Source organism: Salmo salar, chromosome 17, assembly GCF_965601325.2.
Source record: "Salmo salar chromosome 17, fSalSal1, whole genome shotgun sequence".
In the NCBI taxonomy this organism is placed as follows: domain Eukaryota; kingdom Metazoa; phylum Chordata; class Actinopteri; order Salmoniformes; family Salmonidae; genus Salmo; species Salmo salar.
The window spans coordinates 63,985,352-64,011,998 of NC_138307.1; the positions used below are offsets into that span (position 1 = coordinate 63,985,352).

At 48.3% G+C, this 26,647-nt stretch overlaps 1 protein-coding gene across 5 annotated transcripts in view; it reads left to right on the top strand.

Moving 5' to 3' along the window:
• The window catches only part of LOC106576369 (bridge-like lipid transfer protein family member 3B), a 61,998-nt gene that overhangs the window by 9,052 nt on the left and 26,299 nt on the right, over positions 1-26,647 (top strand). For 3 of the 5 annotated variants that reach the window (XM_045699992.2, XM_045699993.2, XM_045699994.2), the window contains exons 2-15: positions 408-570; positions 3,063-3,101; positions 7,548-7,639; positions 7,847-8,036; positions 8,135-8,275; positions 13,232-13,399; positions 18,783-18,969; positions 19,205-19,288; positions 21,623-21,784; positions 22,545-22,654; positions 22,733-22,874; positions 23,219-23,415; positions 23,707-24,468; positions 25,076-25,734. In XM_045699992.2, coding sequence (XP_045555948.1) covers positions 408-570; positions 3,063-3,101; positions 7,548-7,639; positions 7,847-8,036; positions 8,135-8,275; positions 13,232-13,399; positions 18,783-18,969; positions 19,205-19,288; positions 21,623-21,784; positions 22,545-22,654; positions 22,733-22,874; positions 23,219-23,415; positions 23,707-24,468; positions 25,076-25,734 — 3,096 coding nt within the window. Of the gene's footprint in view, positions 1-407; positions 571-3,062; positions 3,102-7,547; positions 7,640-7,846; positions 8,037-8,134; positions 8,276-8,327; positions 11,407-13,231; positions 13,400-18,782; positions 18,970-19,204; positions 19,289-21,622; positions 21,785-22,544; positions 22,655-22,732; positions 22,875-23,218; positions 23,416-23,706; positions 24,469-25,075; positions 25,735-26,647 lie in introns of those variants that run through there. The other 2 variants (XM_082964022.1, XM_082964023.1) reach the window with 2 other exon arrangements.

Genomic DNA, 26,647 nt, shown 5'->3' on the forward strand with positions numbered 1-26,647 from the left:
TCTGTAAAATAACTTTAATTGATCAAACAATCTTTTCCAAAAGTTTGCTCACCACTTTTAACAGGCTGATGTGGTTGGCTCCCTTGTCTCTTCTAGACTATCCCTCTCTCTTCTGTCTTTCTTTCCTTGTTCATTATCTTTCTTGTCCTCACTATCTGCCTTTATTTTTCTCCTCGTTGGTGGTAAGGGAGAGAGAGGGACTACTCTAATGAATTGTGCCAATAAAGACAGGTTAAATGCAATTCTCTCTCCTTACTTTCACTTAGTCTCTCCCTCCCAAAAGCAAGGGTGTCTTGTATTTGTAGTTATGATGATGTATGTTAAGGGTTTCTTTCCATGATGTTGAATGAATAACAACAATACAAATGTTCTCCTCTCCCCTCCTCTCCTTCCTCTTCCCCCTGCAGGTTTGCTAAGAACCTGTCCCCAGACAAGATCAACCTGAGCACGCTGAAGGGCGAGGGCCAGCTCACCAACCTGGAGCTGGATGAGGAGGTACTGCAGAGCATGTTGGACCTGCCCACCTGGCTGGCCATCAACAAAGTGGGCTGCAACAAGGCTGCCATCCGGGTAAGAGAGGGAGACTTGCGCACACACATCTGCACTCTCGGCGGTGCTTTCGCCCTTTGTCCCTCTCCTCAGATGAACCCCACCATCTTAGTCCATATTTAAATGTTACTGTCTGCTACCTCTCATCTCTCTCCCCCTGCCAACCCCCCTCTCTCACCCGCAATCTCACTCTCCCACTCTCTTTCATTCTCCCTTGTCTCCATTGTAATGATAGCGGTGGATATAGAAATGCACTGAGATGAACTGTGTGTGTTTGTATGCGCACATCATCTGACACTCCCTGGAGATAGTGAATGGAGCAGAATAACAACAAACTCTGTTACTCAGTTCTCTACTACCAGCCTTCTCCTTCCTCTTCTTTTTTTATACTTTGTTTTTATTGTAGGAACACAAAGAAAGTACAAATAAAGTAAAATAAAAGAACAACAAAAAAGATCTGTCAGTTACAGTGCACGTCATACCTTCATCATATTAGTTACATTGACATCTTTGAATTGGACCCTTTTCAAGTACGAAACCCAATTTTCCCAGTATTCCTGACCTCTCACCTTACATTTGACATTTTTAGTCATTTAGCAGACGCTCTTATCCAGAGCGACTTACAGTAGTGAATGCATACATTTCATGCATTTTTATATATATATATATAAAAAAAAAAATTGTACTGCCCCCCCGTGGGAATCGAACCGACAACCCTGGCGTTGCACACACCGTTGCACACACCAATGTCTATCCATTGTGTCACTGTGGGAGGTCTTTTTGTAGCCATTTCCTAGTGACAGCCTCTCCTCCTTCCTCTTCTGAAACCCCCTCTGTTTTCTTTGCCCTAATGGTTCTCTATCTTGTATTTTATCTCTGCTGTCTCAGGACTTTATCTTATCTGTCTCATGACCTTCCTTTTTACATAGCAGGCAATATATTCTAACAAAAGGAGTGGGGAGCCGCCCAGCGTTGAAACTGTGAAAGGATAAAGTTTTGTCTTCTGAAATTGTCTTAAGTTCTGTCTGTCTGTTTTCCTAGACGAGGCCCATTGAGTGTCACTAACTTAGGTTTATTGAAGTGTCACACTCGCTGTGCATTGTCCTTGGTGCAATGCTGCAGTCGTAATAGCCCAATCACTGAGGTAATGCGTGCTTGCATGCGCGTCTGTGTCCCCGGTCCTCGGTGGCCATGCTCTTCCTCTGCTGAGCAGACTTGTCCATGGCCTCGCTGAGTGACTTGGCGTACTGGACCATGGCTTTGAGCTGGGAGTCAGTCAGCACCCACAGCAGGTCATCTAGGATCAGGATCAGCTTAGAGGCCACCACGTTACAGTCCTTGGACTGGAGATAAACACATTCTACATAGATTATTACATACAAAAGACACACATTAATACTCATTATATATAGACCACACATACACACATACATGCGTTATACATACAGGATACAGGCACACACACCATGTTTCAGTCCTTGGAGTTTTGCCAGTGAGTCACAGAGTTCTGGTCATCTAGCCGAAAGGAACAGTGAAATAGTGGGCCTGGGCCATTTAGCCGGGAGGCCCCCAGTGGGCCTGGGCCATTTAGCCGGGAGGCCCCCAGTGGGCCTGGGCCATTTAGCCGGGAGGCCCCCAGTGGGCCTGGGTCAAGCGGAACCTATAGCTAATAGCTCCCACTGATCTAGAGAGAAAAAGAGGGTGTGTGGGTCCCCCAGCTGCAGTTTAACTCCTCTAACACTTTGGCTATAGAAGAGATCACTCTTTGTCTGATTTAGATGCCAACACACACGTATACAGTCGCGCACACACCATCTTCTGTTACAATACACATGCCCATCCTCATTGGAGCAGACACACACAAACCCACAACTCAGGCACCCAAAAACTGTTCCTTTCCTTGTCTAAATCTCTGCTCCAACCTCACCTACAGGAGCAGGCTCTTTGCTTAACCATTTCAGTTCAATGACTGAAGAAGTCAAATACAGTTTTAGTGTGGTAATTCAATTAGCGCCACATATCCAAAGGTTTATTTCAGTGTTTATAGCCTTTTAACGGGGAGTCACTCGTTGTGGGGGAAGATGAACATGCCCAAATCTGCAGATAACTCTTTGGCGTAAAAGCTATTTGATTTGACACGGGCATGATTAAGAGGGTCCGCTCAGAGGGATTAGTGTAGTTTGGGGAGGAGTGGAATGTGCTGGCACTCTGACTGCTTCTCTAGACTGTCTCCATGATTCATTCTCTCAGCCTGGCTCTCTCATTTCAGCTGATTTACATTCACAGCGATTCAATTTATTTCAGGAATAGACACATTCGTATGCATTTCAGAAAAATATACAAGGAATATGTGACTGTATTTAGTATATAAGTTAAATACAAGAAAATGTGATCATATTTTGGCTGTGCCGATGTTGGGCCGACTAGATTGCAGGTGTATGATATTGAACCAATATTACTGTCATTTATCTGAGCTTGACTGGCTGACTCCAATTCCTTGTCTTCATTGACAGATCCCATGGACCAAGCTGAAGACCCACCCCATCTCTCTGGTAAGTCCTGCCCTCCTTCCCCCTATCGCTGACACGTTACAACTGTACTAGCCACAGTTTTAGCCACTTTATCACTGGTATTGACAATGGAAGGCTGCTGCTCTCTGATCCCATATATTATACACCATCTCCTGCCGTTGTGGCCTTGAGCAAGGCACTTAACTCCCCACAAAGTAAAATACTGCCCTGATAGCCTACTGTATAAAACACGTGGTCCGTCAACCCTCCATCTGGAGTAGAGGTTCGACCGATTATGATTTTTCAACGCCAATACTGATTATTGGAGGACCAAAAAAGCCGATACCGATTAATCAGCCGATTATGATTTTTTATATATATACACACACACAGCTCTGAAGTGACAACGATACTGAAGAGTCTGCTTAGGAGACAAATACTCTCAACTGTTTGAATAATAAAAATATAGTTTAAGTTACCTGTGATGAATGCTGAAAACAAAAACTGTAATTTCTATATGCAGGAAATCCTATTTTAATAATGGGCATGGTAAGAATTGACTACCAAAGTGCGAGTCATAATTCCCATGACACCTTCTAGCAAAATCTGAAAAGCGGTTCCTTCATTTATTCCATAGGATATTTTTAGATTAACTTAAAATAAGGTCTGTGTTTGGTTTAGGCTTACACCACCTTGCCAATTTTATAACTGTGTAGATATCCATAGGATATAACTTTGATCAATGTAAGCGAAGATCATTTTTTTTGTAGAGTGGATTTATGAAAATATGTTGACAAACGTTACCTAGTGAGATTTACACGGGTAACACAGACCTTATTTGAAGTAGATCAAGACATTCTCTATGGAAGACATGAACGGTAAAATAACAAAGGAACCCCTTTCAAGTTATTACAGGAATTATGACGCGCCGCTCAGTCAGACTGCTCTATCAAATATCAAATCATAGACTTAACTATAATATAATAAACCTTAGGTCATTATAATGGTCAAATCCGGAAACTATCATCTCAAACATTATTCTTTCAGTGACATACGGAACCGTTCCGTATTTTATCTAACGGGTGGCATCCATAAGTCTAAATATTCCTGTGACATCGCACAACCTACAATGTTATTTCATAGTTCCGTAAAATTCTGGCAAATTAGTTCGCAACGAGCCAGATTCTGTATACCCTGATTCTGCGTGCAACGAATGCAAGAGAACTGACACAATTTCACCTGGTTAATATTGCCTGCTAACCTGGATTTCTTTTAGCTAAATATGCAGGTTTAAAAATATATACTTCTGTGTATTGATTTTAAGAAAGGCATTGATGTTTATGGTTAGGTACAGTCGTGCAACGATTGTGCTTTTTTTCACAAATGCGCTTTTGTAAATCATCCCCCGTTTGGCGAAGTTGGCTGTCTTTGTTAGGAAGAAATAGTCTTCACAGTTCGCAACGAGCCAGGCGGCCCAAACTGCTGCATATACCCTGACTCTGTTGCAGAGGTGACACATTTTCCCTAGTTAAAAGAAATTCATGTTAGCAGGCAATATTAACTAAATATGCAGGTTTAAAAATATATACTTGTGTATTGATATTAAGAAACACATTGATGTTTATGGTTAGGTACACGTCGGAGCAAAGACAGTCCTTTTTCGCGAATGCGCACCGCATCGATTATATGCAAAGCAGGACAGGCTAGATAAACTAGTAATATCATCAACCATGTGTAGTTAACTAGTGTTTATGATTGATTGATTGTTTTTTTTGTAAGATAAGTTTAATGCTAGCTAGAAACTTACCTTGGCAACGTAAAGCAGGTGGTTAGAGTGTTGGGCTAGTTAACGTAAGGTTGCATCCCCAAGTTGACAAGGTAAAAATCTGTTGTTCTGCCCCTGAACAAGGCAGTTAACCCACCATTCCTAGGCCGTCATTGAAAATAAGAATGTGTTCTTTAACTGACTTGCCTAGTGAAATAAAGGTAAAAAAAAAGAGAAAATCGGCAAATCGGTGGCCCAAAATACCGATTGGTATGAAAATTTGAAATCGGCCCTAATTAATCGGCCATTCCGATTAATCGGCCGACCTCTAATCTGGAGAGCTACTGTATAAAACGCGGGGTCCATCAACCCTCCATCTGGAGAGCTACTGTATAAAACGCGGGGTCCGTCAACCCTCCATCTGGAGAGCTACTGTATAAAACGCGGGGTCCGTCAACCCTCCATCTGGAGAGCTACTGTATAAAACGCGGGGTCCGTCAACCCTCCATCTGGAGAGCAACTGGGAGTGCAGTTTTTTTAGAACAAAAATGTTTCCCCCTTTTGCTCCCCAATTTCGATTTTTGTCTCATCGCTGCAACTCCCCAATGTGCTTGGGAGGTGAAGGTCGAGTCATGCGTCCCCCCCCCAAACCGCTCTTCTTAACACCTGCCCGCTTAACCCGGAGGCCAGCCGCACCAATGTCTCGGAGGAAACACCTGACAGCTGGAGGCGCCCGGCCCGCCACAAGGAGTCGCTAGAGCACAATGAGCCAAGTAAAGCCCCCCCGGCCAAACCCTCCCCTAACCCAGACGACGCTGGGCCAATTGTGCCCCGCCCTATGGGACTCTCGATCACGGCCAGTTGTAATACAGCCCGGGATCGAACCCACGTCTCTAGTAACGCACCTAGCACTGCGATGCAGTGCCTTAGACCGCTGCGCCACTCGGGAGGTTGGTGTGCAGGCTTTTGATCCAACCCTGCTCAAACACACCAGTCAGCTTATCAAGGTCCTGTTGAGCAGCAGATTTTTGTACACTGTGGTGTGTTCCAGTAGGGCTGGACCAAAAGCCTGCACTCCCAGTAGCTCTCTTGGAATCTCCTGGAGGATGGTTGGCCCACCCTGCAACATTACAATTACAACCAAATACTTTTTATGTCTTTATAAAATAATTCCCTCATTCAATAAACCAGGGATCAAATGGCTGAGATGGGAGAGGTAGTTAACTAAGATGTTTATCTATTTGTAAGGAAAAAATATTCAGTATTGAGGGGAGATGGGAGAGTAGTTACTTGTCAATTAGGCTATTCTATGAATATATATTTAAAATTGTCAGAATTACATGGCCAGTATTGAATAGAGGAGAATCCAAGCCAATTTTGTGCGTTTGACTGTTTTACACCTGGAGTATGCAGCATTGGTTTCATCAACTATGCACCTGTATCAACTGTGTGTCGGCCATTTGTGGTTATACACAAGAGCCGGTGGAAAGTTATTTTAGGACAATGACATTTAAAACATGCTAATAGCTAACTAGCGAGATAACCAGACAAACTACAATATGTTTTGAATTGGCCATCTACACTGAATAAAAAATATAAACACAACATGTAAAGTGTTGGTTTCATGTTTCATGAGCTGGAAAACAAAGAAGTATACATTTTTACATCCCTGTTAGTGAGCATACACAGGTGCACCTTTTGCTAGGGACAATAAAAGGCCACAGATGTCTTAAGTTTTGAGGGAGTGTGCAATTGGCTTGTTGACTGCAGGAATGTACACCAGAGCTGTTGGCAGGGTATTGGCTGTTCATTTCTCTACCATAAGCTGCCTCCAACATCGTTTTAGAGAATTTGGCAGTACTTCCAACCGGCCTCACAACCTCAGACCACGTGTAACCACTCCAGCCCAGCACCTCCACATCCGGCTTCTTCACCTGCGGGATCATCTGGGGGGGCCATTTTGTGGGGAAAAAACTCATTGGCTATGCCCACCCATGGCAGTGCACCTGCCTAGTCATGTGAAATCCATAGATTAGGACCTAATGAATTTATTTCAATTTACTCATTTTCTTATTGTTGAATGTTGCCTTTTATATTTTTGTTCAGTATAGTTAACCAGACAAACTACACTGTTATTATTTTACCTGCTGCACAAATGCCTGTCGCTCTTCCAACTCTGGCAACGGCCCACTGGCACACGCAGGTGATGCAAACACCATGACTTTTACAGGATTTGCATTGCTGGCCAAAAATGAGCTAACTGGGCAAATAAATAATTAATTAGCAAAATATATCAACAAATGTGCACACGCGGGTATGTTCGCTTTGATCTCAGAAACACATCTCGTGAATGTGATTGAAAGACCGCACGTGCCTGTCAATAAAGGCCTACAATAATTATCCTCTGAAGTGCTCTGCAGAGATTGGGAGGCCAGTGTGCTACACACTAATCTGGATGACACTCATCCACGTCTGATGGGAGTAGCCTCATTGTGCAAAAATCACAGAATCAAATAATCTTTTTTTTATTTTCTTGTCCATTCTATGTTCATGTCCGACAATTTTCTTTTACTTGCACGGGCAAGCAGACAACCGTTAATGTCGAGCCCGGGGGGGGGGGGGGGGGGGGGGTGGTGTGTGTGTGTGTGTGTGTGTGTGTGTGTGTGTGTGTGTGTGTGTGTGTGTGTGTGTGTGGTAATCGTCTGCATCTCTCTGTCTCCCAGACCCTGGACAAGGTGGTAATGGAGATGAGCACCTGTGATGAGCCCCGCCCCCCCAACGGCCCGTCTCCCATAGCAACGGCCTCGGGGCAAAGGTGGGAGCTGGCGCTCTTTCTCTCTCTTTCTCCCCCCCCTTTCAGAGGGTAGTTGTGTGTGTGCATGAGTGTGTAAGTGTATGGTGTCTACCTGCCTGTCCTCGTGCGATGGGGCTGAAAGATTCTTTACTAAAAAAACACCTGCATTCAGGTCATCCAAATCCAGCCTTCAATTGCCTACCTCCTCCTCTTCCCCCACTCCCCCAGTGAGTATGGCTTTGCTGAGAAGGTGGTGGAGGGCATCTCTCTGTCCATCAACTCCATCGTGGTGAAGATCAGTGCCAAGGCGTTCAACGCCTCCTTTGAGTTGAGCCAGCTGCAGGTCTACTCTGTCAACACTAGCTGGAGCCTGTCAGACCTCCGCTTCACGCGCATACAGGACCCACACAGAGGAGAGGTGGGTGCACTGCATACACACATGGCATGGAAGTGTATGTAACCATGGTAACCCAATGTGTGTGTGTGTGTAACCATGGCTACCTGTGCGTCTCTCAGATCCTGACGTTTAAGGAGATCAGCTGGCAGATGATCCGCATCGAGGCGGACGCCATCCAGAGTGCCCAGAACGAGATGCTGAGTGCCCCCATCCGCCTCATCACCAACCAGTCCAAGATCAGAGTCACCCTGAAGAGACGGGTACAATACACCACACACACACCTCATCACCAACCAGTCCAAGATCAGTCACCCTGAAGAGACGGGTACAATACACCACACACCCACCTCATCACCAACCAGTCCAAGATCAGTCACCCTGAAGAGACGGGTACAATACACCACACACACACCTCATCACCAACCAGTCCAAGATCAGTCACCCTGAAGAGACGGGTACAATACACCACACACACACCTCATCACCAACCAGTCCAAGATCAGTCACCCTGAAGAGACGGGTACAATACACCACACACACACCTCATCACCAACCAGTCCAAGATCAGTCACCCTGAAGAGACGGGTACAATACACCACACACCCACCTCATCACCAACCAGTCCAAGATCAGTCACCCTGAAGAGACGGGTACAATACACCACACACACACCTCATCACCAACCAGTCCAAGATCAGAGTCACCCTGAAGAGACGGGTACAATACACCACACACACACACCTCATCACCAACCAGTCCAAGATCAGTCACCCTGAAGAGACGGGTACAATACACCACACACACCCACCTCATCACCAACCAGTCCAAGATCAGTCACCCTGAAGAGACGGGTACAATACACCACACACACCCACCTCATCACCAACCAGTCCAAGATCAGAGTCACCCTGAAGAGACGGGTACAATACACCACACACACACACCTCATCACCAACCAGTCCAAGATCAGTCACCCTGAAGAGACGGGTACAATACACCACACACACACCTCATCACCAACCAGTCCAAGATCAGTCACCCTGAAGAGACGGGTACAATACACCACACACACACACCTCATCACCAACCAGTCCAAGATCAGTCACCCTGAAGAGACGGGTACAATACACCACACACACACCTCATCACCAACCAGTCCAAGATCAGAGTCACCCTGAAGAGACGGGTACAATACACCACACACACACCTCATCACCAACCAGTCCAAGATCAGTCACCCTGAAGAGACGGGTACAATACACCACACACACACACCTCATCACCAACCAGTCCAAGATCAGTCACCCTGAAGAGACGGGTACAATACACCACACACGCGCCTCATCACCAACCAGTCCAAGATCAGTCACCCTGAAGAGATGGGTACAATACACCACACACACCCACCTCATCACCAACCAGTCCAAGATCAGTCACCCTGAAGAGACGGGTACAATACACCACACACACACACCTCATCACCAACCAGTCCAAGATCAGTCACCCTGAAGAGACGGGTACAATACACCACACACACCCACCTCATCACCAACCAGTCCAAGATCAGTCACCCTGAAGAGACGGGTACAATACACCACACACACACACCTCATCACCAACCAGTCCAAGATCAGTCACCCTGAAGAGACGGGTACAATACACCACACACCCACCTCATCACCAACCAGTCCAAGATCAGTCACCCTGAAGAGACGGGTACAATACACCACACACACACCTCATCACCAACCAGTCCAAGATCAGTCACCCTGAAGAGACGGGTACAATACACCACACACACACCTCATCACCAACCAGTCCAAGATCAGTCACCCTGAAGAGACGGGTACAATACACCACACACACACACCTCATCACCAACCAGTCCAAGATCAGTCACCCTGAAGAGACGGGTACAATACACCACACACCCACCTCATCACCAACCAGTCCAAGATCAGAGTCACCCTGAAGAGACGGGTACAATACACCACACACACCCACCTCATCACCAACCAGTCCAAGATCAGAGTCACCCTGAAGAGACGGGTACAATACACCACACACACACACCTCATCACCAACCAGTCCAAGATCAGTCACCCTGAAGAGACGGGTACAATACACCACACACACACCTCATCACCAACCAGTCCAAGATCAGAGTCACCCTGAAGAGACGGGTACAATACACCACACACACCCGCCTCATCACCAACCAGTCCAAGATCAGAGTCACCCTGAAGAGACGGGTACAATACACCACACACACACCTCATCACCAACCAGTCCAAGATCAGAGTCACCCTGAAGAGACGGGTACAATACACCACACACACACACCTCATCACCAACCAGTCCAAGATCAGTCACCCTGAAGAGACGGGTACAATACACCACACACACCCACCTCATCACCAACCAGTCCAAGATCAGAGTCACCCTGAAGAGACGGGTACGATACACCACACACACACACCTCATCACCAACCAGTCCAAGATCAGTCACCCTGAAGAGACGGGTACAATACACCACACACACACCTCATCACCAACCAGTCCAAGATCAGTCACCCTGAAGAGACGGGTACAATACACCACACACACACCTCATCACCAACCAGTCCAAGATCAGAGTCACCCTGAAGAGACGGGTACAATACACCACACACACACACCTCATCACCAACCAGTCCAAGATCAGTCACCCTGAAGAGACGGGTACAATACACCACACACACACCTCATCACCAACCAGTCCAAGATCAGAGTCACCCTGAAGAGACGGGTACAATACACCACACACACACACCTCATCACCAACCAGTCCAAGATCAGTCACCCTGAAGAGACGGGTACAATACACCACACACACACCTCATCACCAACCAGTCCAAGATCAGAGTCACCCTGAAGAGACGGGTACAATACACCACACACACACACCTCATCACCAACCAGTCCAAGATCAGTCACCCTGAAGAGACGGGTACAATACACCACACACACACACCTCATCACCAACCAGTCCAAGATCAGTCACCCTGAAGAGACGGGTACAATACACCACACACCCACCTCATCACCAACCAGTCCAAGATCAGAGTCACCCTGAAGAGACGGGTACAATACACCACACACACCCACCTCATCACCAACCAGTCCAAGATCAGTCACCCTGAAGAGACGGGTACAATACACCACACACACACCTCATCACCAACCAGTCCAAGATCAGTCACCCTGAAGAGACGGGTACAATACACCACACACACACCTCATCACCAACCAGTCCAAGATCAGAGTCACCCTGAAGAGACGGGTACAATACACCACACACACACACCTCATCACCAACCAGTCCAAGATCAGAGTCACCCTGAAGAGACGGGTACAATACACCACACACCCACCTCATCACCAACCAGTCCAAGATTAGATGTCACTCTGAAGAGGCTGGTAGGACGCACACTCACGGAAGCGCACACACACAGCCCGACCCCACTGACCCAAAATCAGTGCCACTCTGAAGAGACTGGTAGGACACACACTACACATACGACACAGTCACACGCACACACATCCGCCTCATCACCAACCAGTCCAAGATCAGTTGCCCTCATTAGACGGGTACGACACACACACAGAATAGAGAACACTATGTGGGCCAACAGCCTGCAGAATCAGCTTCAGTAAACAGATATTTATCTCACACACCAGCAAGCCCTGCAGCCACTGTGTTTGAACAGATAAGTGTGTGTGTGTGTGTGTGTGTGTGTGTGTGTGTGTGTGTGTGTGTGTGTGTGTGTGTGTGTGTGTGTGTGTGTGTGTGTGTGTGTGTGTGTGTGTGTGTGTGTGTGTGTGTGTGTGTGTGTGTTGTATGCTCACTCCTTTGTCTGTGTGTGTGAAAACAAACAAAGATATGATTTTGAGCTACCACAGATGACTGTGTGCGGAATATGTACTTTATCCAGTCAGTCAGTCAGTCATGGATATGGAGTGTGTGCAGTCAGTCAGTCAGTCATGGATATGGAGTGTGTGTGTAGTCAGTCAGTCAGTCAGTCAGTCAGTGATATGGAGTGTGTGCAGTCAGTCAGTCATGGATATGGAGTGTGTGTGTAGTCAGTCAGTCAGTCAGTCAGTCAGTCATGGATATGGAGTGTGTGCAGTCAGTCAGTCAGTCATGGATATGGAGTGTGTGCAGTCAGTCAGTCAGTCATGGATATGGAGTGTGTGCAGTCAGTCAGTCAGTCAGTCATGGAGTGTGTGCAGTCAGTCAGTCAGTCAGTCAGTCATGGATATGGAGTGTGTGCAGTCAGTCAGTCAGTCAGTCAGTCATGGATATGGAGTGTGTGCAGTCAGTCAGTCAGTCATGGATATGGAGTGTGTGCAGTCAGTCAGTCAGTCAGTCAGTCAGTCATGGATATGGAGTGTGTGCAGTCAGTCAGTCATGGATATGGAGTGTGTGCAGTCAGTCAGTCAGTCAGTCAGTCATGGATATGGAGTGTGTGCAGTCAGTCAGTCATGGATATGGAGTGTGTGCAGTCAGTCAGTCAGTCAGTCATGGATATGGAGTGTGTGCAGTCAGTCAGTCAGTCAGTCATGGATATGGAGTGTGTGCAGTCAGTCAGTCAGTCAGTCAGTCAGTCAGTCAGTCAGTCAGTCAGTCAGTCATGGATATGGAGTGTGCAGTCAGTCAGTCAGTCAGTCAGTCATGGATATGGAGTGTGTGCAGTCAGTCAGTCAGTCAGTCAGTCAGTCATGGATATGGAGTGTGTGCAGTCAGTCAGTCAGTCAGTCAGTCAGTCATGGATATGGAGTGTGTGCAGTCAGTCAGTCAGTCAGTCATGGATATGGAGTGTGTGCAGTCAGTCAGTCAGTCAGTCAGTCATGGATATGGAGTGTGTGCAGTCAGTCAGTCAGTCAGTCAGTCAGTCAGTCAGTCAGTCAGTCAGTCATGGATATGGAGTGTGTGTTTTCAGTCCAGTCGTGATGACTTTTATTAGATCTCCCATTGATGAATGCACCTTTTGAATAACACTGTCTTGGTTCAACACGGGAAGTAATGTGTGCATCTTCATATGAAGGACTGAAACATGGTGTGTGTGCCTATACATACAGGATACAACGCATGTAGGTGTGTGGGTCGATATATAATGAGTATTAATGTGTGTCTTTTGTATGTAATAATCTATGTAGAATGTGTTTATCTCCAGTCCAAGGACTGTAACGTGGTGGCCTCTAAGCTGATCCTGATCCTAGATGACCTGCTGTGGGTGCTGACTGACTCCCAGCTCAAAGCCATGGTCCAGTACGCCAAGTCACTCAGCGAGGCCATGGACAAGTCTGCTCAGCAGAGGAAGAGCATGGCCACCGAGGACCAGGTACACACGCATGCAGGCGCACGTAGGCAAGGACACACGCTCACTCACGTAGGCAGGTAGATACACGTGTGCGCACACAGGCTAGGAAACACACACAGATGGGCAGACGCACACACTTAACACCTGAAGCAGCTAGCTATGTGCTCAGTCACTCCTCTGTCAGACAGACCTACAGTGGAGAAATGATTTGCCACTGTCGTGTACCCTTCTGTCCACACTTAGATTTTGGCATCTACTCTTTCTCTCCCTCCCTCTTTCTTCCCCCCCATCTCTCTCGCTCTCTCTGTTATGGTCTGGTAATTAGTCCTTGTGCTCCAGGAAAGGATGTTTGGTTCTCTCTGTGTGGTCCCTCTGCCATATAGCCTCTCACTCCCTAGCGCTGCTCTTCGCGCGCTGCTCTTCGCGCGCTGCTAGCGCTGCTCTTCGCTCGCTGCGCTGCTCTCCGCTCGCTGCTCTTCGCTCGCTCGCTCGCTGCGCTGCTCTCCGCTCGCTGCGCTGCTCTCCACTCGCTGCTCTTCGCTCGCTCGCGTCGCTGCTCTCATGCTCCATTATTCATGTACTGGCTCAAACTGGGCTTTTAGCATTCTAACCTACATGTGGCAGGCTATGCCATCTGCTGGTGAGAATGAGCACTGCACACTCCTTCGCTCATAAAAATCTTATCAATTTGTGTTTGTGCCAAATACAATAGGTGTAGACCTTATCGTGAAATGCTTACTTACAAGCGCTTAACCAACAATGCTGTTCAAGAAATAGTTATGAAAATGTTTACTTTTGTTTATTTAGTAACAATAAAATAACAATACCGAGGCTATATACAGGGGGTACCGGTACCGAGTCAATGTGCGGGGGTACAGGTTAGTCGAGTTAGTGTAAAAACAAAGGGGTCGTTAAATGTAAACAGTCCAGGTGGCCATTTGATTAATTGTTCAGCAGTCTTATGGCTTGGCGGTAGAAGCTGTAAAGGAGCCTCTTGGACCTAGGCTTGGCGCTCCTGTACCGCTTGCCGTGCGTGTAGCAGAGAGAACAGTCTATAACTTGGGTGACTGGAGTCTTTGACCATTTTCTGGGGTCTTCCTCTGACACCATCAAGTGGCGTACTGCATTAGCATCGAATAGCCCCCGCGATATGCAACTTTTCAGGGAAGTTAAGAATCAATATACACAGGCAGTTAGGAAAGCAAAGGCTAGCTTTTTCAAGCAGAAATTTGCATCCTGTAGCACAAACTCCAAAAAGTTCTGGGACACTGTAAAGTCCATGGAGAATAAGAGCACCTCTTCCCAGCTGCCCACTGCACTGAGGCTAGGAAACACTGTCACCACTGATAAATCCACGATAATTGAGAATTTCAGTAAACATTTTTCTACGGCTGGCCATGTTTTCCACCTGGCTACCCCTACCCCGGTCAACTGCCCGGCACTCCCCACAGCAACTCGCCCAAGAACTCCCCCATTTCTCCTTCACCCAAATCCAGATAGCTGATGTTCTGAAAGAGCTGCAAAATCTGGACCCCCTACAAATCAGCCGGGCTAGACAATCTGGACCCTCTCTTTCTAAACTTATCCGCCGCAATTGTTGCAACCCATATTACTAGCCTGTTCAACCTCTCTTTCGTATCGTCTGAGATCCCCAAAGATTGGGAAGCTGCCGCGGTCATCCCCCTCTTCAAAGGAGGAGACACTCGACCCAAACTGTTACAGACCTATATCTATCCTACCCTGCCTTTCTAAGGTCTTCGAAAGCCAAGTTAACGAACAGATCACCGACCATTTTGAATCCCACCGTACCTTCTCCGCTATGCAATCTGGTTTCCTAGCTGGTCATGAGTGCACCTCAGCCACGCTCAAGGTCCTAAATGAAAAAACTGCCATCGATAAGAGAAAATACTGTGCAGCCGTATTCATCGACCTGGCCAAGGCTTTCGACTCTGTCAATCACCACATTCTTATCGGCAGACTCAACAGCCTTGGTTTCTCAAATGACTGCCTTGCCTGGTTCACCAACTACTTCTCTGATGGAGTTCAATGTGTCAAATCGGAGAGCCTGTTGTCTGGACCTCTGGCAGTCTCTATGGGGGTGCCACAGGGTTCAATTCTCTGGCTGACTCTTTTCTCTGTATACATCAATGATGTCGCTCTTGCTGCTGGTGATTCTCTGAGCCACCTCTACGCAGACGACACCATTCTGTATACTTCTGGCTCTTCTTTGGACACTGTGTTAACTAACCTCCAGATGAGCTTCAATGCCATGCAACTCTCCTTCCGTGGCCTCCAACTGCTCTTCATTGCAAGTAAAACTAAATGCATGCTCTTCAACCGATCGCTGCCCGCAACTGCCCGCCCGTCCAGCATCACTACTCTAGACGTTTCTGACTTAGAATATGTGGACAACTACAAATACCTAGGTGTCTGGTTAGACTGTAAATTCTCCTTCCAAACTCACATTAAGCATCTCCAATCCAAAATTGAATCGGCTTCCTATTTTGCAACAAAGAATCCTTCACTCATGCTGCCAAACATACCCTCATAAAACTGACTATCCTACTGATCCTCGACTTCGGCGATGTCATTTACAAAATAGCCTCCAACACTCTACTCAACAAATTGGATGCAGTCTATCACAGTGCCATCAGTTTTGTCACAAAAGCCCCATATACTACCCACCACTGCGACCTGTATGCTCTCGTTGGTTGGCCCTCGCTTCATATTCGTCGCCAAACCCACTGGCTCCAGGTCATCTGTAAGTCTTTGCTCGGTAAAGCCCCGCCTTATCTCAGCTCACTGGTCACCATAGTAGCACCCACTCGTAGCACGCGCTCCAGCAGGTATATTTCACTGGTCATCCCCAAAGCCAATTCCTACTTTGGCCGCCTTTCTTTCCAGTTCTCTGCTGCCAATGACTGGAACGAATTGTAAAAATTACTGAAGCTGGAGACTCATATCTCCCTCACTATCTTTAAGCATCAGCTGTCAGAGCAGCTTACAGATCACTACACCTGTACATAGCCCATCTGTAAATAGCCCATCCAACTACCTCATCCCCCTACCGTTATTTTTATTTTTTTGCTCCTTTGCACCCCAGTATCTCTACTTGCACATTCATCTTCTGCACATCTATCACTCCAGTATTTAATTGCTAAATTGCAATTATTTTGCCACTATGGCCTATTCATTGCTTTACCGCCCTTATCTTACCTCATTTGCACACACTGTATATAGACTTTTCAATTGTGTTATTGACTGTGTTTGTTTATTCCATGTGTAACTTTGTCGCACTGCTTTGCTTTATCTTGTCCAGGTCGCAGTTGTAAATGAGAACTTGTTCTCAACTGGCCTATCTGGTTAAAGGTAAAATAAAAAAATAAATATAGCAGGATGGCAGGAAGCTTGGCCCCAGTGATGTATTGGACCGTACGCACTACCCTCTGTAGCGCCTTACTGTCGGATTCCAAGCAGTTGCCATACGGCAGGATGCTCTCGAGGGTGCAGCTGTAGAACTTTTTGAGGATCTAGGGACCCATGCCAAATCTTTTCAGTCTCCTGAGGGGGAAAGGTGTCATGCCTTCTTTACGACTGTCTTGGTGTGTTTGGACCATGGTAGTTTGTTGATGTGGACACCAAGGAACTTGAAGCTCTCGACCCGCTCCACTACAGCCCCATCGATGTGAATGGGGGCGTGTTCGGCCCTCCTTTTCCTGTAGTCCATGATCATCTCCTTTGTCTTGCTCACATTAAGCGAGAGGTTGTTGTCCTGGTACCACATTGCCCGGTCTTTGACCTCCTCCCTATAGGTTGTCTCATCGTTGTCAGTGATCAGACCTACCACTCTTGTCATCAGCAAACTTAATGATGGTGTTGGAGTCGTGCTTGCCACACAGTCGTGTGTGAACAAGGAGTACAGGAGGGGACTAAGCACACACCTGAGGGGCCACCGTGTTGAGGATCAGCATGGCAGATGTGTTGTTGTCTACCCTTACCACCTGAGGGTGGCTCGTCAAAAAGTCCAGGTTCCAGAGGTGTTTATTCCCAGGGTCCTTAGCTTAGTGATGAGCTTCGTGGGCACTAGGGTGTTGAACGCTGAGCCGTCAATGAACAGCATTTTCACATAGGTGTCCCTTTTGTCCAGGTGGGAAAGGGCAGTGTGGAGTGCGATTGATTCATCTGTGTAGATGTTGGGGCGGTATGCAAATTGGAGTGGGTCTAGGGTTTCCGGGAGTCTGTTGTGAGCCATGACCAGCCTTTCAAAGCACTTCATGGCTACAGACGTGAGTGCTTCAAGGCGGTAGTCATTTAGGCAGGTTACCTTCGCTTTCTTGGGCACAGGGACTATGGTGGTCTGCTTGAAACGTAGGTATTACAGACTTGGTCAGGGAGAGGTTGAAAATGTTAGTGAAGGCACTTGCCAGTTGGTCAGCGCGTGCTCAGAGTACATGTCCTGGTAATCCGTCTGGCCCTGTGGCCTTGTGAATGTTAAAGGTTTTGCTCACATCGGCTACGGAGAGCGTGATCACACAGTTGTCCGGAACAGCTGGCGCTTATGCATGCTTAGGTGTTGCTTGCTTCGAAGCGAGCATCGAAGGTATTTAGCTTGTCTGGTAGGCTCGCGTCACTGGGAAGCTCTCAGCGGTGCTTCCCTTTTGTAGTCTGTAATAGTTTGCAAGCCCTGCCACATCCGACAATCATCAGAGCCGGTGTAATAGGATTCAATCTTATTCCTGTATTGACGCTTTGCCTTTTTGATGGTTTGTCTGAGGGCGTAGTCGGATTTTTTATAAGCGTCCGGATGAGTTTCCCGCTCCTTGAAAGCGGCAGCTCTAGCCTTTAGCTCGGTGCAGATGTTGCCTGTAGTCTGTGGCTTCTGGTTGGGATATAGTCTGGAGCGGAGATCATCTAGCTTATTTTCCAGTGATTGCACGTGGACCAATAGAATGGATGGCAGAGGTGGGCTACCCACTTGCCAACAAATTCTCACAAGGCACCCTGATCTCCGCCTCCTGTATTTCCGTCTGTTCTACATGCAAATGACAGGGATTTGGGCCTGGTCTCGCAGAAGCAGTATTTCCTTTGTGTCTGACTCATAAAATAAAATGTATTTTGTCCATTTCGAGGTGAGTAATCCCTGTTCTGATATCCAGAAGCTCTTTTTGGTCATAAGAGATGGTAGCAGCAACATTATGTACAAACAATGTGAAAAACCCAGACAAAATAGAACAGTTGGTTAGGAGCCTGTAAAAATCCCCTCCGGCGCCATTATCCCAAGCAACACTAATTGGATGCACTAATAAAATTGATGTTCACTTCATTTTATTTGTGTCTGTCTGCATCTCCATATGTCTCTGTGCGGGTGTCTGTGTGTTTTTTACGGTCTCTGGTCTGTATCCAGGAGTCGTCGGCGCCCCCCTCAGCCCAGCAGGTGCGTAGCCAGCAGGTGTCGTCAGGCACAGCGGCTGACCAGAGCGCCACCATGGCTAATCTGTTCGCTGCCTTCGACGTGTGTGAGACCTCCCACCACCTGCAGATCACACACCTCGACCTGCACATCTGTGACGACATACACGCCAAGGACAGAGGTACACACACACAGACGTATGACACGTGTACACACGCACATAGACACGCCTGCTAATACACACATACAAATGTAGAACACACACATACCACACACAAACTTCAGACAGATGTTTGACTGACTGTCTGATACCTACACATCAAGTTGGGCTCTGACGCACATTGGACCTTATCTTCTGCCTCTGCCTTCTTCCCTCCCTCCATGCATCCCTCCTTCCCTCTCAACCCTCTCTCCAGTGATCAATAAGAGGATAACTGGTGGGGCCATGCAGCTCTCCTTCAGTCACATTACCCTGGACTACTACCCCTCCCACAGAGCAGGTAAACACCACCACAACCTCCCTCCAACATTACTACCCCTCCCACAGAGCAGGTAAACACAACCTCCCTCCAACATTACTACCCCTCCCACAGAGCAGGTAAACACCACCACAACCTCCCTCCAACATTACTACTCTTCCCACAGAGCAGGTAAACACAACCTCCCTCCAACATTACTACCCCTCCCACAGAGCAGGTAAACACCACCACAACCTCCCTCCAACATTACTACTCTTCCCACAGAGCAGGTAAACACCACCACAACCTCCCTCCAACATTACTACTCTTCCCACAGAGCAGGTAAACACCACCACAACCTCCCTCCAACATTACTACTCTTCCCACAGAGCAGGTAAACACAACCTCCCTCCAACATTACTACCCCTCCCACAGAGCAGGTAAACACCACCACAACCTCCCTCCAACATTACTACTCTTCCCACAGAGCAGGTAAACACAACCTCCCTCCAACATTACTACCCCTCCCACAGAGCAGGTAAACACCACCACAACCTCCCTCCAACATTACTACCCCTCCCACAGAGCAGGTAGACACAACCTCCCTCCAACATTACTACTCTTCCCACAGAGCGGGTAGACACCACCACATCCTCTACACAACCACCCTACAACATTACTACCCCTCCCACAGAGCAGGTAAACACCACCACAACCTCCCTCCAACATTACTACCCCTTCCACAGAGCAGGTAGACACCACCACAACCTCCCTCCAACATTACTACCCCTCCCACAGAGCAGGTAGACACAACCTCCCTCCAACATTACTACCCCTTCCACAGAGCAGGTAGACACCACCACAACCTCCCTCCAACATTACTACCCCTTCCACAGAGCAGGTAGACACCACCACAACCACCCTACAACATTACTACCCCTCCCACAGAGCAGGTAAACACCACCACAACCTCCCTCCAACATTACTACTCTTCCCACAGAGCAGGTAAACACCACCACAACCTCCCTCCAACATTACTACTCTTCCCACAGAGCAGGTAAACACAACCTCCCTCCAACATTACTACCCCTCCCACAGAGCAGGTAGACACCACCACAACCTCCCTCCAACATTACTACCCCTCCCACAGAGCAGGTAAACACCACCACAACCTCCCTCCAACATTACTACCCCTCCCACAGAGCAGGTAAACACCACCACAACCTCCCTCCAACATTACTACTCTTCCCACAGAGCAGGTAAACACCACCACAACCTCTCTCCAACATTACTACTCTTCCCACAGAGCAGGTAAACACCACCACAACCTCCCTCCAACATTACTACTCTTCCCACAGAGCAGGTAAACACAACCTCCCTCCAACATTACTACCCCTCCCACAGAGCAGGTAAACACCACCATAACCTCCCTCCAACATTACTACTCTTCCCACAGAGCAGGTAAACACAACCTCCCTCCAACATTACTACCCCTCCCACAGAGCAGGTAGACACAACCTCCCTCCAACATTACTACTCTTCCCACAGAGCGGGTAGACACCACCACATCCTCTACACAACCACCCTACAACATTACTACCCCTCCCACAGAGCAGGTAAACACCACCACAACCTCCCTCCAACATTACTACCCCTTCCACAGAGCAGGTAGACACCACCACAACCTCCCTCCAACATTACTACCCCTCCCACAGAGCAGGTAGACACAACCTCCCTCCAACATTACTACCCCTTCCACAGAGCAGGTAGACACCACCACAACCTCCCTCCAACATTACTACCCCTTCCACAGAGCAGGTAGACACCACCACAACCACCCTACAACATTACTACCCCTCCCACAGAGCAGGTAGACACCACCACAACCTCCCTCCAACATTACTACCCCTCCCACAGACCAGGTTGGTAAACACCACAACAACCTCTACCCAACCTCTCTCCAACATTACTACCCGTCCCACAGAGCAGGTAAACACAACCTCTACCCAACCTCTCTCCAACATTAGTACCCGTCCCACAGAGCAGGTAAACACAACCTCTACCCAACCTCTCTCCAACATTACTACCCGTCCCACAGAGCAGGTAAACACAACCTCTACCCAACCTCTCTCCAACATTACTACCCGTCCCACAGAGCAGGTAAACACAACCTCTACCCAACCTCCCTCCAACTGCCACACAGCTGATGGGAGTAATAGTGATCTTTCTGATCTCTCAACACCATAAAACGTGTCTTTCTCTGTCAGTATACCATCTCGAATAGTGACAAGAGTATGTACTTAGACAAAGGTTTCTCCCTCGTCTCTTGCTTTCTGGCCTCTCTCCCCTTCTCCCTTCATCTCTCTCTGTCTCCAGGTGAGAGTTGTCTCCACTGGATGCAGTACAGTGAGGCCACTAAGGCCAGGGAGGGCTGGGCCAGGAGTCTACTGGAGGAGTTCAAGTCTAACGTGGAGATGTTGAAGACCGCCAAGAGAGACCGGGAGGGCCCAGCCAACTCTCACACCTCACCACAGCACGGTAAACAAAAGAGCAGCACACACACGGCATGGTAAACACACACACACACACACACAGTCACGCACACAGAGTACGGTAAACAAGCACACACACACACCTCACCTCAATGTGATTGAAACATAGTAATCCAATAAAGGTGTGTTGGAGCATCTGTCCTGATTCTCTTTTTATTCAACAACTATAAGAATCTGTTCCAGCAGCCCATGAAGAGTGATGTTGGTTAGACAGTTGACATTCAACTGAACTAGAATACACTTGATGTCATCTAGTGGGTCATTTTTAGAAGAGCCCGTAGAGTTGGAATTAAGTGAAGTGTTGGTTTCCCTAGCATCACACTGCCTAGTCACTCTGAGTTCTGTGTCCCCCCCCCCCTCCAGTGTCCAGGTATCCCTCCAGTGTCTCCAGTGTTAGGGACAGTGTGTATGGTCCCGTAGGGCAGGACCAGACAGGAAGAGGAAGAATAGTGGTGGTTAGGGGGCCAGATGACCTACCCCCGGGGTGGGTGCGGGCACGAGCCATGGTACGAGCGAGGGCACGGGGGCGGGCACAGTGCTGCTTCTCATGCCTAGAGCCAGGTACCCCCTAACCGATGGTGTGCGCACGCGGTGTGCGGTGATGCACACCTTTTGAGACGACGTCAGTGTGGCAGGTGGTCTGATTGGCTCTTTTTCTTTTCCCCGTTTCTCTCCCCCCTCTGTCTCCTTATTCTCCCTACCATCCTTTCTCTCCCTCCCCCCCTCTCTTCACCTCTCCTTTCTAGGTAAGATCAGTACTAGTTCTACCAGTATCCTCAGTTCTCCCCAGACCCCCAGGACGCAGCTCCTGTCCAGCTCCATTGTCCTCAGGATAGCTGACTTCAGCATCTACCAGGTCAGCACACGCACACAGTTGACGTGCTTATCTGATCCACCCACTTTGCGTACTGACCTCATCCCGTGTGTGTATCAGGTGTCCACAGCAGACCAGCGTCGCTCCAGCCCTAAGGCCATGATCTCCTGTAATAAGAAGTCCCTGTACCTCCCTCCTGAGATGCCTGCCATCCACGTCGAGTTCACCGAATACTACTTCCCTGACGGAAAGGACTACCCCAGTAAGATTGGTTCCTACTCTCATTCAGTTCCTAGTTTTTGGTTCCTAGACCCTCATCCTACAGGGTGTACATGCTTTATTCCAGCCTAGCGCTAACGCACCTGATTGAACTGTTTGAAGTCTTGACTTGATGTTTATGTGAATCGGGTGTTAGTGCTGAGGGAAAGGTGAATACATTAGTGCGTCTCTTCTCTTTCCCCTCCACTCATTTCTAGTTTGCAACCTCTTCTCTTCCCCACCTCCTGCAGTCCCTTGCATTGATTATTATATAATCTTCTCTTCCCCACCTCCTGCAGTCCCTTGCATTGATTATTATATAATCTTCTCTTCCCCAAACTCCTGCAGTCCCTTGCCCCAACCTGTATGTGCAGCTGAATGCGCTGCAGCTGGTGCTGGACCCCAGGAGCCTGGTGTGGTGCAACCTGTTTGCGCTGGACCTGAGGCAGAGCCTGGAACAGTTCATGGAGCTCTACAAGCTCAACGACGAGGAACAGAAGCCTGAAGAGCACATCGACATCAGGGTGGATGGACTAATGCTCAAGGTAGAGGGCAGAAAGGACACACACACACACTCTGTCATGATGTTATGTCGGTGTTCAAATCACACACACTCATATTGAGTACTTGGACACTTTCATTCAGTCATTTGAGAAATGCAAACACTACCATAGCTGTGAAAAAAGCCCTTGAAAAGGTCAACACACTCCATTTCTGTTAGAGCATAGTCTTTACATTTCAACAGATTGGAAATTACGCTCATTAGTCATCTTGTATACATTGATGACCTCTATGTATATTTTCTAATGTTTCTCTTCCTCTCTCCCCCACCACAGTTGGTAGTGCCCACGGACAGGGACCCCTCCTATCCCAAGGACCTCCCCCGCTCCGTCTCTGTCCAATGCTCGGAGATGGTGGCCACCAACACCCGCCACCCCCCCAACTGCTCCCGCTCCCACCTGGAAGCCCTCCTGCTCTCCTTCCAAGAACAACAGTTCTTCTCCACCTCCTTTTCCTCCTTCCCTCGCTCCTCCACCTCCTTCCCGGTGATCCACCCCGTTTTCCAGCGCCACGCGCATGAGCAGGACACTATGTTGCACAATGTGTATAAAGGGTTGGTGTCGCCCTCGTTGGGCGTGGATGCCCTCAAAATGCCAGCTGCCACAGACTTGTGGGCGGTTCACTTTGCCCAGTTCTGGGTGGACTACGAGGGGACGCGCGGCGGGAAGGGGCGGCCCCAGCCCTTCGTTGACGCCTTCCCCCTCACTCTGTGGGTGTGCCAGCCGGTCAGACACGCCCAGCACCAGGAGCGGCTAATGGGCGGGGCTTCGAGAGGGCAGAGAACGCCCCTAGCTGCAGGCCTGGCCAGGAGCGAGCCTGTGGACACCGTGGGACGTCTGCAGAGGAAGAGGCTTTTGAAGGAGTACTATAGTACTGTTACGGACGCCACGGCAACAGAGGCCTCGCTGCAGCCTAGCAACGGGCTTCACAAGCCACTGTCCCTGGACAACATCCCCCCACCTTCCTCGTCTTCTTCTTCCAGTAAGGAGGCAGACATGCACATCTTAGTGCACGTACAAAAGCATTTGAGCGCTCAGGTGAGTGATGATTCATATCTTTTGGTGTGTGTGTGTGTACACTAAGTGTACAAAACATTAGGAACATTTTCTTTTCATGACATAGCTTCACCTGGTCAGTCTATGATCCCTTATTGATGCCACGTGTGTGTGTGTGTGTGTGTGTGTGTGTGTGCCATTCAGAGGGTGAACGAGCAAGACAAAACATTTAAGTGCCTTTGAACGGGTTATGGCAGTAAGGTGCCAGGTGCACTGGTTTGTGTGTCAAGAACTGCAACACTGCTGGGTTTTTCACACTCAACAGTTTCCTGTGTGTATCAAGAATGGTCCACCACCCAAAGGACATCCAGCCAACTTGACACAACTGCAGGAAGCATTGGTGTCAACATGGGCCAGCATCCCTGTGGAATGCTTTCCACACCCTGGAGAGTCCATGCCTCGATGAATTGAGGCTGTTCTGAGGGCAAAAGGGTGGTGGTGCAACTCAATATTAGGGAAGTGTTCCTAATGTTTTGTAGACTTTGTATTAATGTATGACGTGTGTGTATAATGTGAACCATCATGTTACACTGTGTTTATTTGAGAACACTGAAGTGTGTGTAGTTATGAGCATAATGTGTGTGTCCAGGTGAGCCACAGGCAGTACATGTTCCTGATGCGGCTGCAGCGCAGCATCAAAGCCTTGCAGCACACCCTGCAACAGGACCTGGAGGAGATGGGCTCCAAACGAGACAAGGCAAAGACCACATCGGACCCTCCTCCAGACCACCAGCCCTTCAGTGCCTGTGTGGGGATCCTGCTCAAAAGTGCGGAAGTAGCTCTCCTCTTGAAGCCGGTCCCCCAGCCCGAGGGTCCTGGTTCCCCCCTAGGGTCGGAGTTGTCCCCTTCGGAGAGTAGATGCACCTTGGAGACTGGGAGTGACGGAGGGGAGGGGGGAGATAGAGGAACCCATGTGGAGGGGGCTGGGGCGAAGGGAAGCTGTACAGTGGACCAGCTTATGTGTGGTGTAGAGGGTGGGATAACGCAAGGCCCCGCCCCTCTCATCCCCGCCTCCGCCCCCAACCTGAAGGCGTCTCTTGACGAGAGGACAGGGAGATCGAGTTCAGAGGAGTTGGGAGAGGCTTCCCTGGAGGCCCGGACTGGGGGAGAGGAGCCGGGGAGCGGAGTTGATTGTAAAGCCCAGCAGGGTGAGTCCTCCGGAGCAGACCCCACTCTCTCAGTCCCCCTCTCCACCAAAGACTGGAACGAGAAGAACCCTGGGGCCAGATTGCCTGAGTCTATGTCCAGGTAATTCCCTTCCGTCATTATCATAATACAGTCTGGTTATTTAGACCTGTAGCCACTGTCAATGACCAGGTATTCAGTTCAGTGTTTCCACTGCAGTCATTTAGCTGTGGCGCCACGGCAAAATAATATGGGACATACAAAAAAAATGTATACCGAGGTGCACTTTGAAGATGCTGGAACAGTCCACATTTACCTTTCCTCTGCAGACAAAATCAGACAACCCCACAGTATAATAGTTTATCTATTTACATAATCGGCTTGTTGTGTGTTCTATGCAAGATAAATATTCCTCTCGAGGCGGGTTCAAGTTACGAGTGTCATAGGGAGGGAATTCCCAGAATCTAAAATCGGCTGCATTTATAGGCTGCTCACACTTTTACCAGCTGCGCCGGTTTACTCTTTATATGGCATGCGTATGGTCTAATGAAGGAACGCTGAATGAATAATAAATGAGTAATAAATAACTTAGAAATGGGCCTACCTGCTTGCACTTTGTTGTCCTTCCAAACTGGAGATTTCACTCTTGCAGCACATTTCCACGGTGATGTAGCCTATTCCTTTATCATAACCTTTTAATTTCCCCGGTTAGGCCTACGTTAGCCATTTTCACGTAACCTAGGCTACCCAGGAAAAATACGCTTTGTAATGTGTTGTATCACAACCGGCCGTGATTGGGAGTCCCATAGGGCGGCGCGCAATTGGCCCGGGTTTGGCCGGGGTAGGCGTCATTGTAAATAAGAATTTGTTCTTAACTGACTTGCCTAGTTAAATAAAGGTTAAATAAATACAAATTCTCTGGTGGGGAGAGGGAACAGAATTAGAACATCTTAGCACCTCACGAATAAGGGACAGTTCCCGGCTCCACACACTCTCAATGCGTGCTTGGCTGGTAGCCTTGTGTCTGCCTCGCCGC